The sequence below is a fragment of the Echiichthys vipera genome (assembly GCF_963691815.1).
Source record: "Echiichthys vipera genome assembly, chromosome: 19".
Classification (NCBI taxonomy): Eukaryota; Metazoa; Chordata; class Actinopteri; order Perciformes; family Trachinidae; genus Echiichthys; species Echiichthys vipera.
This window is the reverse complement of record NC_139844.1, coordinates 8,226,608-8,238,973: the sequence shown is the minus strand read 5'-3', so window position 1 is coordinate 8,238,973 and position 12,366 is coordinate 8,226,608. Positions and strand designations below refer to the sequence as shown.

Sequence of the window (12,366 nt, the reverse complement as noted above, 5' to 3'; positions counted from 1 at the left end):
GACATGAAAACATAAAGCGTAGCATAAAACAGGTATTACAATAAGGCAATGCAATAATATCCAGGACATTAAGAGGAGAAACACCACTTCACATGTATGATAATGTTGCAAAATGTAATTAAATTAAAAGCTCTCATTTTGAAGAATGTTTATATCGTACACATTAAGGAGCATTTTAATTGTGCCACTGCATTATGTTGTGCATTCATGCATTTTATTTTATAAAATGATCACATCCTGCGTGATAAATCACGACGAGGCTGCCAGATAAAAGTAGTGGATTCAAGAATATCCTTCATCTAACAGACATATAACGTAACATAATAATCAACTAAAGTGCAAATTTGGTGAGGTTATCTTATACTGTATTTTTTTATACCTCCCTTGTGTTTTTGTAAGCTGCTGGAAAATGTCCTTAGTTTTTTTGGAATATGAGTAGATGTCCTTAGTTTTTTTGGAAATCCTTGAAAATGCTCAAATGTGAGTGTTCTCTAAATTTGATAAGTGCATATATGATATAAAACAGAAAAAGAAGAGAGACAGAAAACTGCATTACCTGTCAATCTTTGCATCAACAATTACATTTGACGATTCAGAGATGATCAAAATAGTTGGTGATCATATTTCTGTTGATGTCTTAGTTGACTAAGCGCTGCAGCTCTAACGTCTATTTACAGACATGGAACATTGTTTCATTACTGTAGAAAAAATTGGTTGTATATAGGACAATGACATCTCACTTAATGTGATGAATCAATATAATGTACAGGTACTTTATGTGCTATATACAAATATATAGTTAAATTACCACAGCTGTAAGGTGCTGGGAGAGCATGAAAATGCACCTTGAGATGTTTGGAAAGTGCTTGAATTTGAATTTGGAAACGGTGTTTTGTGAAGCAGCTGTAGGTCTCCTGGTGGTGATGAACAGCTGAAACTCATATTGATATGCACAGATACATTTCATTATCTTACTTACTGATTTACCGTGAGGATGAGAATGATGTCATCCCGAGGGCGCGGTTATGCAAACGAGGAAGAGGAGTGCGCGCGTCGGTCCATCCCATCATCATCATCACCACCACCAAGACCCTGTGAGGTGTGTCTGCTGCCGCTGGAGCTGCAGACAGACAGACAGACAGACAGACGGACACCGACTCCCTCTCTTTGTTCACACGGAACATGGCGTCAAAATGTCCAAAATGCGACAAGACGGTGTATTTCGGTAAGTGCATGTTTTCTGTGTCACCCGAACAACGTGGAGGTAATGATTGTGAGAGGCGGAGGCTGTGACTGCTGCCGGGAGTTTGAACGCACCATCTGCTATTCCTCATCATTGTATTCTCCATCTTTTCAAATGCATAACGTCTGTTTTCAATGGGACCGGGTTGACTGTGGTCCTGCAGCTGCAGAGTTTAGGGAGCATCTGAGGTGACAAAACAAGGGCTTGAAATATAATAATAATGTGAAATACAGAACATAATCATGTCTAAAAACTTTTAAAGAAGAAGCATCCAAGGATATCATGTATTATATCCAAATGATGTCCTTTTATGGCGATCTTATAAATCACCTGTTTTCAAGAATATCTTTATTACAGGTGGATATTTGGATATGAACGCGTTTATACCACACCTATTTTATAAACTGTACTATTCAAAATCACCTGGCATAAGCTTGTCCCATGAGCACAATTCATTTCTGATGTTTTACATGAAATATAAAGTATGTTTTTAAGTTTCTTTAGGGCTCACTTTGCAAAAATACTTAAAATGTAATATATCATGTAAAATTGATGCAATATGGAAGAAAAACTCTTTGTGCAATGTACATATTTTACATATCATGATAATATCGGTAAAATAAGTTCAATAAGGAAGTCCTGCTCAATCATTTGCAACATTTTCCACAGAGATATGAAAGGGACAGGTACCACAATATAGATAAGTGTATATTATTTGACTGTAGCCAATATATCCTCACATCACACAAACTTGTTTCATTTGGAAACATTTTAAAATTGTAAATTTGCAGATTTTATTATTATCTGTCTAATGGAGAAGACACCAACGCAGCTCCAACAGGGATGACTGTAATATCATGACATTCATTCAACCCTCCTGAAATACGAGCAGAACTGAAATAGAGTAAAATGACTCCACGCCATGTTTTCTTTAACGTTGATTCATCCTTTAGCTGTAGTTTTTTCAAGAAAAAAAGTCCTCTGATTGGAGTTTATGAAATGTGAATATTTCCTGGTTCTGAGCATCTTTGAGCTGTGATGAAACGTTGTGGGCTTGGAAACACTGAGCCACATTTTTCACCAACAACTAATCAATTAATCATTAAAATGATGGACGAGAAAATAATCGTTAGTTGCAGTGATACTCGTATGATATGTTTCAAAATATTACGTTCTATTTTACAGCAGGTTAAGTTTAAGTCACAAAGGGTGACGGTTAAGTTTAGACGACAAAAGGTGACGGTTAAGTTTAGACGACAAAAGGTGACAGTTAAGTTTAGACGACAGAAGGTGATGGTAAGGTTTAGACGACAAAAGGTGACGGTGAAGTTTAGACGACAAAAGGTGACAGTTAAGTTTAGACGACAAAAGGTGATGGTAAGGTTTAGACGACAAAAGGTGACGGTGAAGTTTAAGTCACAAAAGGTGACTGTTAAGTTTATATGACAAAGGGTAATGGTTAAGTTTAGACGACAAAAGGAGACGGTTAAGTTTAGACGACAAAAGGTGACGGTTAAGTTTAAGTCACAGAAGGTGACGGTTAAGTTTAGATGACAAAAGGTGATGGTTAAGTTTAGACAACAAAAGGAGACGGTTAAGTTAAGACGACAAAAGGAGACGGTTAAGTTTAGAAGATAAAAGGCAACAGTTAAGTTTAGACAACAAAAGGTGACGGTTAAGTTCTGTGTTTTGGGACCCGTTCAGAGTTTCAGCCCTTCATCAGACATCGATGTCTAATGCAACAAAATGTCAGTTATGAACTCACTGCTGAGTACCGCAGACAGTAGGAGCTCGATGTTCCACCGGGGACGAAAACAGCTGACGTCCCCATCCAATAACCCTCCACTAATGATCGAATGTCTGCTCTGGGCTGCTTCAGTCTGTTGTTTCACCAGTTTGGATGTGAGATGACAGTTTCTCTCTAAAAATGGTAAAAAGAGGCTGAGTCCCAGTCACAAAATGGTAACACAGGCCAGACTGGGCTATAATTGGTTCACTATCTTTGGAAAAGATTACAGGGAGCCATTAACATTCGTGTTTGTGCTCATCAGCCTTGACTGTGTTATGACAGTTTATCATAAATCACAGCTTTACATTTAACTCCACCTTTTGATGACCCTTTCCCCGGACTCTTAGCTGTGTTCTTTTCCAATTTTACATGAGAAAATGGGTGATATCATGTTGCTCTGGAGTGAGTTTAGTAACCGTATATCATCTTTCAGCTTCTTTTCATTGAGGAGAAACACCACATGGCATTGTAAATAATTTATTGATTGCTCCTGCGTCACGTGGAAAAACCTCCGCCCTGCAGCTCCAACATGCTGGTCGACTCTTTTCTACTCAAAGTAGATTTACAGGAAATGTGTTTCCTCCTCTCATTTTTAACATTTTAAGCTTGGACATTTGATCTATTTTGGGATTTTGAGCTTCAAAGACGTCAGTGTCCATCAAGTGTTTTCTTCTAATTTGTACTCATTTTCACACAATTGTATGTCAAGGATTTCACTGATACAACACACTTATATAAAGGAAAAAGTAGGTAACAAAATTACAAGAAAACAAACACTCAAAGGAAAAATAGTGCATCAATTTAAACTAAGTGAAATGAAGCTTTCTGGAGTGGGAGACAGGACAAGAATGAGTAAAAAAACACAAAGACCTTGAGTTAAAATGATGAGAACACACAAACACACACACACCTCTGCCATTAATGCAAGTGCTTGCTGTGTGCCAAGGTGATTTACTGTCACTTATCATAGTGACACAGTGCCATGTTGTATCAGGGCCTCGGTGTCTGCAGGGATATTCTGGGACCGTTAGTGACCCTCTCTCGTCCTTCTGTCCTTAAAGTATAAACGTATCGGCATCCAACTGGTGCATTCAAACTCTTGAGCATCAGAATATACTGAAGGTACCATACGGGAAGATTTTTAGTTTAAAACGTTCACAAAATAGAGCTAAAATTATCAACAGAGTGTGAAGAATGAACAGTTTTGATGTTGTGTTGCAGAGATATGGACTGCAATTAGCTAGCTAACCAACTAGCCGCGGCCCTTCCTGTCTTGTAATACCCCTTGTACCCCGAGAAGCGGTAGTGAGTCAGTGAGTGTGTTGTAGCATCCAGTCTGGGCGAAATAGAGCTGCCCTACACAGACGCAGCAGTGAGATCCTGTGGTGAAAGAATCTCTATTGGTGCCGAATCGACCTGTTAGCATGGCTCCACCCTGGTCTGACTCTGTGGTTGTAGAGAAAGACGCTGGAAAAAATGCATTGCTGCCATTTGTTACACAGATTTGGTGCTAAACTCGAGAATTGATCAGAATGGTTGAAAAGCCCTCCAAAATCCAACATTAAGACCCCCTGAGCTCGAGGAACACTACAGAAAAACCCATGCTGTGATTTGGGATCAAAAACGTTTGACATTTGGAGATTCCTGCAAGAATTGCTTTTCTTCGGTAATTGGATGGCGAGCACTTGTGTTCTGGAAACTGCTCAGAAAAAAACCCTTATTGTCAATGTGACGGTTAAGTTTAAGTCACAAAGGGAGACTGTTAAGTTTAGACGACAAAAGGCGACGGTTAAGTTTAGACGGCAAAAGGTGACAGTTAAGTTTAAGTCACAAAGGGAGACAGTTAAGTTTAGACGGCAAAAGGTGACAGTTAAGTTTAATTCACAAAGGGAGACAGTTAAGTTTAGACGACAAAAGGCGACGGTTAAGTTTAGACGGCAAAAGGTGACAGTTAAGTTTAAGTCACAAAAGGCGACGGTTAAGTTTAGACGACAAAAGGTGACAGTTAAGTTTAAGTCACAAAGGGAGACAGTTAAGTTTAGAAGACAAAAGGTGACAGTTAAGTTTAAGTCACAAAGGGAGACAATTAAGTTTAGACGACAAAAGGCGACTGTTAAATTTAGACGACAAAAGGTGACGGTTAAGTTTAAGTCACAAAGGGAGACGGTTAAGTTTAGACGACAAAAGGCGACTGTTAAATTTAGACGACAAAAGGTGACGGTTAAGTTTAAGTCACAAAGGGAGACGGTTAAGTTTAGACGACAAAAGGCGACGGTTAAGTTTAGACGACAAAAGGTGACGGTTAGGTTTAGATGACAAAAGGTGATGGTTAAGTTTAGATGACAAAAGGTGATGGTTAAGTTTAGATAACAAAAGGTGACGGTTAAGTTTAGACGACAAAAGGTGGCGGTTAAGTTATAGCAATAAAAGGTGACGGTGGATGAGAAAATGATCGTTAGTCGCAACCATACTCATTCGTACGATATGTTTCGAAATATTACGTTCTAGTTTATGATGTGAGACAGCAGGTTGAGTTTAAGTAACAAAGGGAGACACCATCCATCCTCTGAATGCTCCAGGTTTCTAGTTTGTGTCTGTAAAGGTTCATGAGGCTGTGCTCATCCTAGAGGACACACAGCTCATTTTAGACACCGAAATGTCTCCTATGGCGACGGACATCATCACACATGAAGACTCTGGGCTCATTCCCAAGAGTCTCAGCTTTACAGTCAGAACCAAGTTATGAGATTCAACGCTGTTTATGGACCCCAGTATGCAGAAATATCACAAAACACCATTTTAGAATAGGCCAAAATAACACAGTTGTAGTGTATTAATGTAAAGGGGACTGTTAATATATAAAGGTTTTAAAGTTACGCTTGGAAACAGTTGGAAGAAGGGCTGTGATGGTTACGGTCAGGGTCAGAACAGAAGTGGGTGTTAGTAGAGTTAGTGGGACGGAGGAACGTACAGTAGCTTTGTAAAGAGTGAATTAATGACTCAGACCACCTAATGTGAATCTCTCCGTGTCACTCTGCTCTCTTAGACGCAGTGGAAAGAATGCGCTTTGGGTTGATATGAACTCCCGAGAGCCTGTCAAGTGTCTTTTATCACTTTAGAGCTGATATGATTCAGAATAGACTTTTACATACGTCTTGTATCCAAATAGGGAATTGGCTGACTGACATCTTTTTTTCCTCATAAAATCTGAACAGCAGTGGACGCCGGTTCCTCAAAAGATAAGATGCTACTGTCCGACGTTTACTTGCGTGTAAATAAAAAGTCACATTTAACTCCTTCATATCTGCTTTTTAAAACGTTGTTTCAAGACCTAATGTAGATAAAGTACATTTGCAGTGGAAGGCCTTTTTACATGCCGTCGCTGACCTATTTGGGAAGCCCATTCTTCCACTGTTTTTTTTTAGATGTCATTTCCTTTTTAATATTTGATGACAAAAATAACAGTAACCCTCTGGATGAGGATGCAATAATCTCAGCTCTGATGTGATTTGTATTTTCTGGACCGCTTCTGTTTATGCACCTCTCTCCCCTCCGGATGTGTCTGTGAGACATTTATACTCAGATTTTATTTATTTACCCGTCCACCAGATTATCATGTGTTTTCCCAGGACTGAGTTCCTGGTCCCTAAACCCCATAAACACAAGCACGTAACGCCGTAGTTCTCCTAATTTCTGTCTCTTCTCCTGCAGCGGAGAAGGTTTCGTCCTTGGGAAAAGACTGGCACAAGTTCTGTCTGAAATGTGAGCGCTGCAACAAGACGTTGAATCCAGGAGGCCACGCTGAGGTAAGAGGAAGAAAGTGGAGTGTATTTTTAAATGGTGCTTTATTCTAGAGCAGGGAATTCAATCGACCTTTGATGGATCATGAATAACGGAGATATGGAGGACTGAACCTGCCAAGATCAGAAATAAATAAATGAATGAATGTCATTAAATGTACCACAAATAATGTTAAAATGAAAGGTTGGCATTAATGAATTGATCAAATTGGGCATACCTGGACATACTTTATTTATTTACTACTAACTGTACCTACCTATTTTATTTCCCTTTGATTTAATCATCTATTCATTTCTATTAACTTTTACATTGTAAAACTTTCTGATACTTTTCTTTCCTGCATTCTGGTGATAATTAAAGAATGAAAAAATAAATATACAACAAAATAAGAAATACACTGTAATACCGTTTTGATGATAGATACTTTCATTCAAACTTTACTTTCAATTCCCAGAATAGAATATGCATTATCTTTCCAGAGTATTTATATATTTTTTTATGTTGCATTATCGCGTGCAATATGCTTGACAGGAAATGACATTTTGTGTATCTTTATTGTTGTCATGGTGCTTAAACGTGCTGTAGCGTGGCAGAAACAGGTTGTGGGTTTCTATTATTGAGATTATTCATCTTAATAGTTGCTCTAGCTGCTGGTTACTCTGTACGGATGTGCACTAAAACCAAAACAGATGTAAAACTATTATTGTCCTTTTGTTAAAAAGAAGACAACCACTGAAGGAGGTTCTGGGTTGCCTTGTGGTCAAACAGTCACTCTAATGACTTTCTAATCACCCGGAGAGAAGTCTGCACAATAACTGCAAGTCTGACCACAGTAAGACCACATGGACTTCCTGTTGAGGTTAGTTTCTCTGTGGTCAGAGGCTAAAAGTGAACGTTTCCTCCTGAGTTTGAGGATCTGGTCACACCAAGTGTATATTCACACAAACAGCAGTTTTTTCTTACATAAACGCATGTAAAGAAACAAATATGGGCCTGAAAATGAGCATGTTTCCTTTAAACAACATTCTCCAGGGAGCTGGCTCTCACAGAGTAAAATGAATGTGGCTCTTTTGTCATGTGTTATAACATAACAGAGAGCAGACAAGTGTTATAACCGTCTGTGAATAAGTTCTGGTTCATGAATACAGAAATCTGGTTCAGAACAGTGAGACCCTACAGTAGAGGTGCTTACTGTCCCCTCCTCTTGTGTTTTGCAGCATGATGGGACGCCTTATTGCCACAAGCCCTGCTACGCCGCCCTCTTCGGACCAAAAGGTGTCGTTTCTTCTTGTTTTCACCTTTTCTAAAAAAAAAGAACATTTTGGTCATTTTCAGGTTTGTAAATGTCAACGTTTGCGTGCGTTTCAGGCGTGAACATCGGCGGTGCCGGTTCCTATGTGTACGACGCTCCTGTCAACGAAGCCCCTACTGCTGTTTCCATGGAAACAGATGCTAAACCGGAGGGGCAGAAAAAAGCCCCCGCACGGGGACCAGTGAAGGGTGAGAAATATGTGCAGTAAAAATAGAAAAACTGTCATATGTTGGGAAGAGGATTGGGAGGTTTAGTTTAGATCTCTTTAGCTGTATAGATGACTGATACTGATAGATTTTAGAGAATAACACGGTAAAATCAAGAAGACAAAAGGAGAAACTCACAGAGGAAAAAAAAAAAATCAAATGTGAGTAAGAACTAAGAAAGAGAAACATGAGTGGGGTGAAGCGGGTACAGATGTTTCAGTCAAAGTGATAATGTGTGAAAAACAGGGCGATAAAAGATAAAAAAAGAATGCATTATTCCAATTCGATGTGTCTTTTTCAGCTGCGAGCTTCTCCTCTTTTTCTGGAGGACCCAACATCTGCCCCAGATGCAACAAGACGGTTTATTTCGGTGAGCAAAGTGGTGTCTTCATACCTCAGTTTGCATGAATTACTGTACATGAGTGTTGGAATGTAGGTGACTAAGGTGGCTGGTTTCCATGGTGACGACATGGTGTGTGTGTATGTGTGTGTGTGTGTGTGTGTGTGTGTGTGGGCAGCTGAGAAGGTGTCGTCTCTCGGGAAGAACTGGCACCGGCCCTGTCTGCGCTGTGAGAGGTGCAGTAAGACTCTGGCTCCCGGCAGCCACGCAGAGGTGAGAGAAATGCTCATATTTCTGATGATTTTTGTATTTTTCATCGTATTTAAGATTAAGAAGTATTTTCTCTTCTTTCCGTTGCAGCACGACGGACAGCCGTACTGCCACAAACCGTGCTACGCCGTGCTGTTTGGGCCCAAAGGTATGAAGTCAGAAACACTGAGAGAGACTGTCCTTAAAACAGGGCTTCAAAGACAAAAACACCAACAGTCTGCAGAAGGTCATCTTAGCTCTGCAAATATTTATCAGAGGCTGACAGCCGTGTTGGTCGAACCTCCGTAGGTGAAGCCAAATGAAGAAATGTTTTTGTGGCCTTGAAGCTGAGATTAAAGGGCAAGGAGAACATGAAGAGAGGAGGGAAATATTATTATGACCTTCATGCTCTCGCTGATCGCTGACACCATGCTTGGATTGGCGGGTGCCACCAATGGCACACCAACGCAACAAATGTGTAATAAATGTTTGGGGATATGTTGTAGAGCTTTCTTATCCGCATGCTCAAAGTTGTACTCCGTAAGATCTCCATCTATTTAATTGTCTTTTAAGTTAATATCTATCAAATGGTGAGTTAAAACAATGACCCACGAATATAAGCACTTCTACCTTGCCTTTTTTGCTGAGTATTCAAATATTCATATAACATCCATAATATTCGTACAATACTCGCCATACGCCGCCATGTTAGTGACGCTGCTGACAGCGGCTGGCCTGTCCGCCCAGGTTATCACCAATGGTTATGCTGCGTTCACTTGTCATTAAAAACAGAAATTCCAACTTCTGAGTTAGGCTAGTCGTAAGAGCATAAGTGTAATAGGAACATGTATGTGTGTGGATTTTCAGAGGGGAACATATAGGGGACGGACTGGTAGTAGGGAGGTGAATGTGTGTCAATAAAGTTTACAAAAGAGAAAAAAATAATAATTGTCAACACACATGGAGACCGTGAACGTGACAAGATGGAGGCTCTGAAAGAACAGGCTCACCTGCTGTTACATCTCACTACCAAAGAGGCCGCTAGAAACATCGTATCTCCGGCTTATGGAGTACAACTTTAAAATAAAAACATAATAGCTGGAGCTTTAATCCTTTTTGCAGCAGAAAGCTAAGGCTTCTAATGCGTCTTTCACGTCATCAAGTTGTACGTTACATGATGTCCGGTCCAAAATGGGCCAACAACTTCCAGAGTACTACCCCTACATGCTGTGTAAAATTAAAAAGCATAATAGCTAGGGCAGGGGTCAACAACGGGTGTCACCATTGGCACACGTTAGCACATTACCAATGGAACACTATTGCAACAAGTGTGCAATATATTTTGGGCGAAACTATGTATCGCTTTAAGATCCCCATGTCAAATGACCATTTTCACAGTCATTGGCTGATGCACCGCCTGTTATTTACGGTAGTTTGACTTTTTCCTGGGCCTTACGGTGGTTTGGTGGTTAGCACTGTCACCTCACAGCAAGAGGGTTCCTGGTTCGAATTTTGCATGTTCTCCCCGTGTCTGTGGGTTGTCCGGCTTCCTCCCACGGTCCAAAGACATGCACGTGTTAGGTTAATTGATGACTCTAAATTGCCCGTGTAGGTGTACCCCGCCTCACGCCCAATGTCAGCTGGGATCGGCTCCAGCCCCCCGGACGCCGATAGGGACAAGCGGTTGAAGATGGATGAATGACTTTTTCCTTGTGAAGCTTCGTGAAGCATTTTCTTTATTTTATGAAGTTGAGGTGGTTCGGGCATCTAGTAAGAATGCCCCCTGGGTGCCTCCCTAGGGAGGTGTTCCAGGCACGTCCAGCTGGGAAGACCCAGGACCAGGTTGAGAGATTATATCTCCACACTGGCCTGGGAACGCCTCAGGATCCCCCAGTTAGAGCTGGTTAATGTGGCCCGGGAAAGGGAAGTTTGGGGTCCCCTGCTAGAGCTGCTGCCCCTGCGACCCAACCCCGGATAAGAGGTTGAAAATGAGATGCGACGAGATGACTGCTCATTTCGCTCATGATATGTCTTGTAGCATATGTAAAAGATCACCATACAGACAGCAGTAATCTAGTTTGGTTTGTTGTGTCTCCCTCAGGTGTAAACACCGGAGGTGTCGGTAGCTACATCTACGACGAACCTGCTGAAGCTGAGGCACAGCCCTGAGACCCAACATTCCAGCGCCTCAAGGACCCTCGATGTCTTTTTGATTTGCCTTCTACGGTCATGGTGCCAGATGATTCACAGGGATGGATATTTAGATGTTTCTGTTGTTTGTATATTGTTTAAATATCTATTTTTTGTACTGATACAAACCTTTAACATGTCCTCCCATGTGAGTTTCAGATTTTCCTTCTTAGTTTCTCTGTTCTCTTTGCCAAATTAATTATAACAGTGGATTACGGCACCAAGACTGATAGTTTTTCAGACTTTTGTTCACTTATGAGATGTACTGTATGAAACGTACCGGCCCACCAACTTACTGTCAGTGTTAATCGAACAGGTTCATCCTGGTTCTAAAAAAGAGGGGTGAGGTGTAGACGTAGCTGAGAACAGACATGCATTTTACTGAATGTTATAAAGGGGACTTTGGGGTCTGTTTGGAACAAAAAGTGTTCAAATGTGCATCACATTTTCTATAGTAAAACTATGTGATACCAAACATGTGTTCAGTGTCTGTGAAGCTAGGTTAATGTATTAAACATAGGCAACACTCCACAAGTGTAATTTATCATAGAAAATGCCAAGTTCAGTTAAAAAGAGCATTAAATACACAAGGGAAACATCTGAAGAGCTGCAACTAAAGATTGTTTTCTTTGTTCATTCATCTGTTCCTTAAATTAAGCAGTGAAGCATTTAGACAATCGTCAAAAGTGCAAATTTCCCAGAGACCGAAAGGCTTTAGATTGCTTGTTTTATCTGACCGACAGTCCAAAACCCAAATCTTTTATTATTATTTTTAATAACTTAAACAGAAAAGAAGTGTTTACAATGAATAAGGTGGATAACCCCCCCTGCATAAAAAAGAATGAAGAGCTGTCAGGAAGGAAACGAACCGCAAAAGATCTGTTCCAGTCAAAGAGCTGTAATACCCATCAATATCTGTAAATCTGTTTCAGTGAGCAGGAGCATAAAAACCCACATGAGCTTCACCACATTTGAACCGATTGAATCAGGTCATAAATTCACATCAAATCTGTTGCAAGAGCTTGGGGTGCTTCTTAAAGCTCTGGTGTAGCCTGGAAGCTCCTTCTTCTTATGTATTATTATTATTATTAAATTATTGTTTAATATAATTTCATATTTATTATCAGTTTTTTTTCATCACTTACATTTGTGCCCCGCTTTAGAAAAGTGCAAACAAATAAAAAGGTAAAACGTCAGAGACAGGATGAAGTCAGAGACGCCCCTTACTGGAAACAA

General features: G+C 40.2%; 1 protein-coding gene across 1 annotated transcript; it reads left to right on the top strand.

Annotated features, from left to right (window-relative positions):
- Positions 1 to 1,182: 1,182 nt before the first annotated feature.
- Positions 1,183 to 11,348, top strand: LOC310961847 (cysteine-rich protein 2-like; the record flags this gene model as incomplete). The annotated part of the gene is made up of 8 exons (XM_083934114.1): positions 1,183 to 1,225; positions 6,744 to 6,838; positions 8,051 to 8,108; positions 8,202 to 8,333; positions 8,653 to 8,721; positions 8,870 to 8,964; positions 9,052 to 9,109; positions 11,042 to 11,348. The coding sequence occupies 8 exons, from the start codon at positions 1,183 to 1,185 to the stop codon at positions 11,107 to 11,109; spliced, it is 618 nt and encodes a 205-aa protein (XP_083790240.1). The 3' UTR covers positions 11,110 to 11,348.
- Positions 11,349 to 12,366: the final 1,018 nt, after the last annotated feature.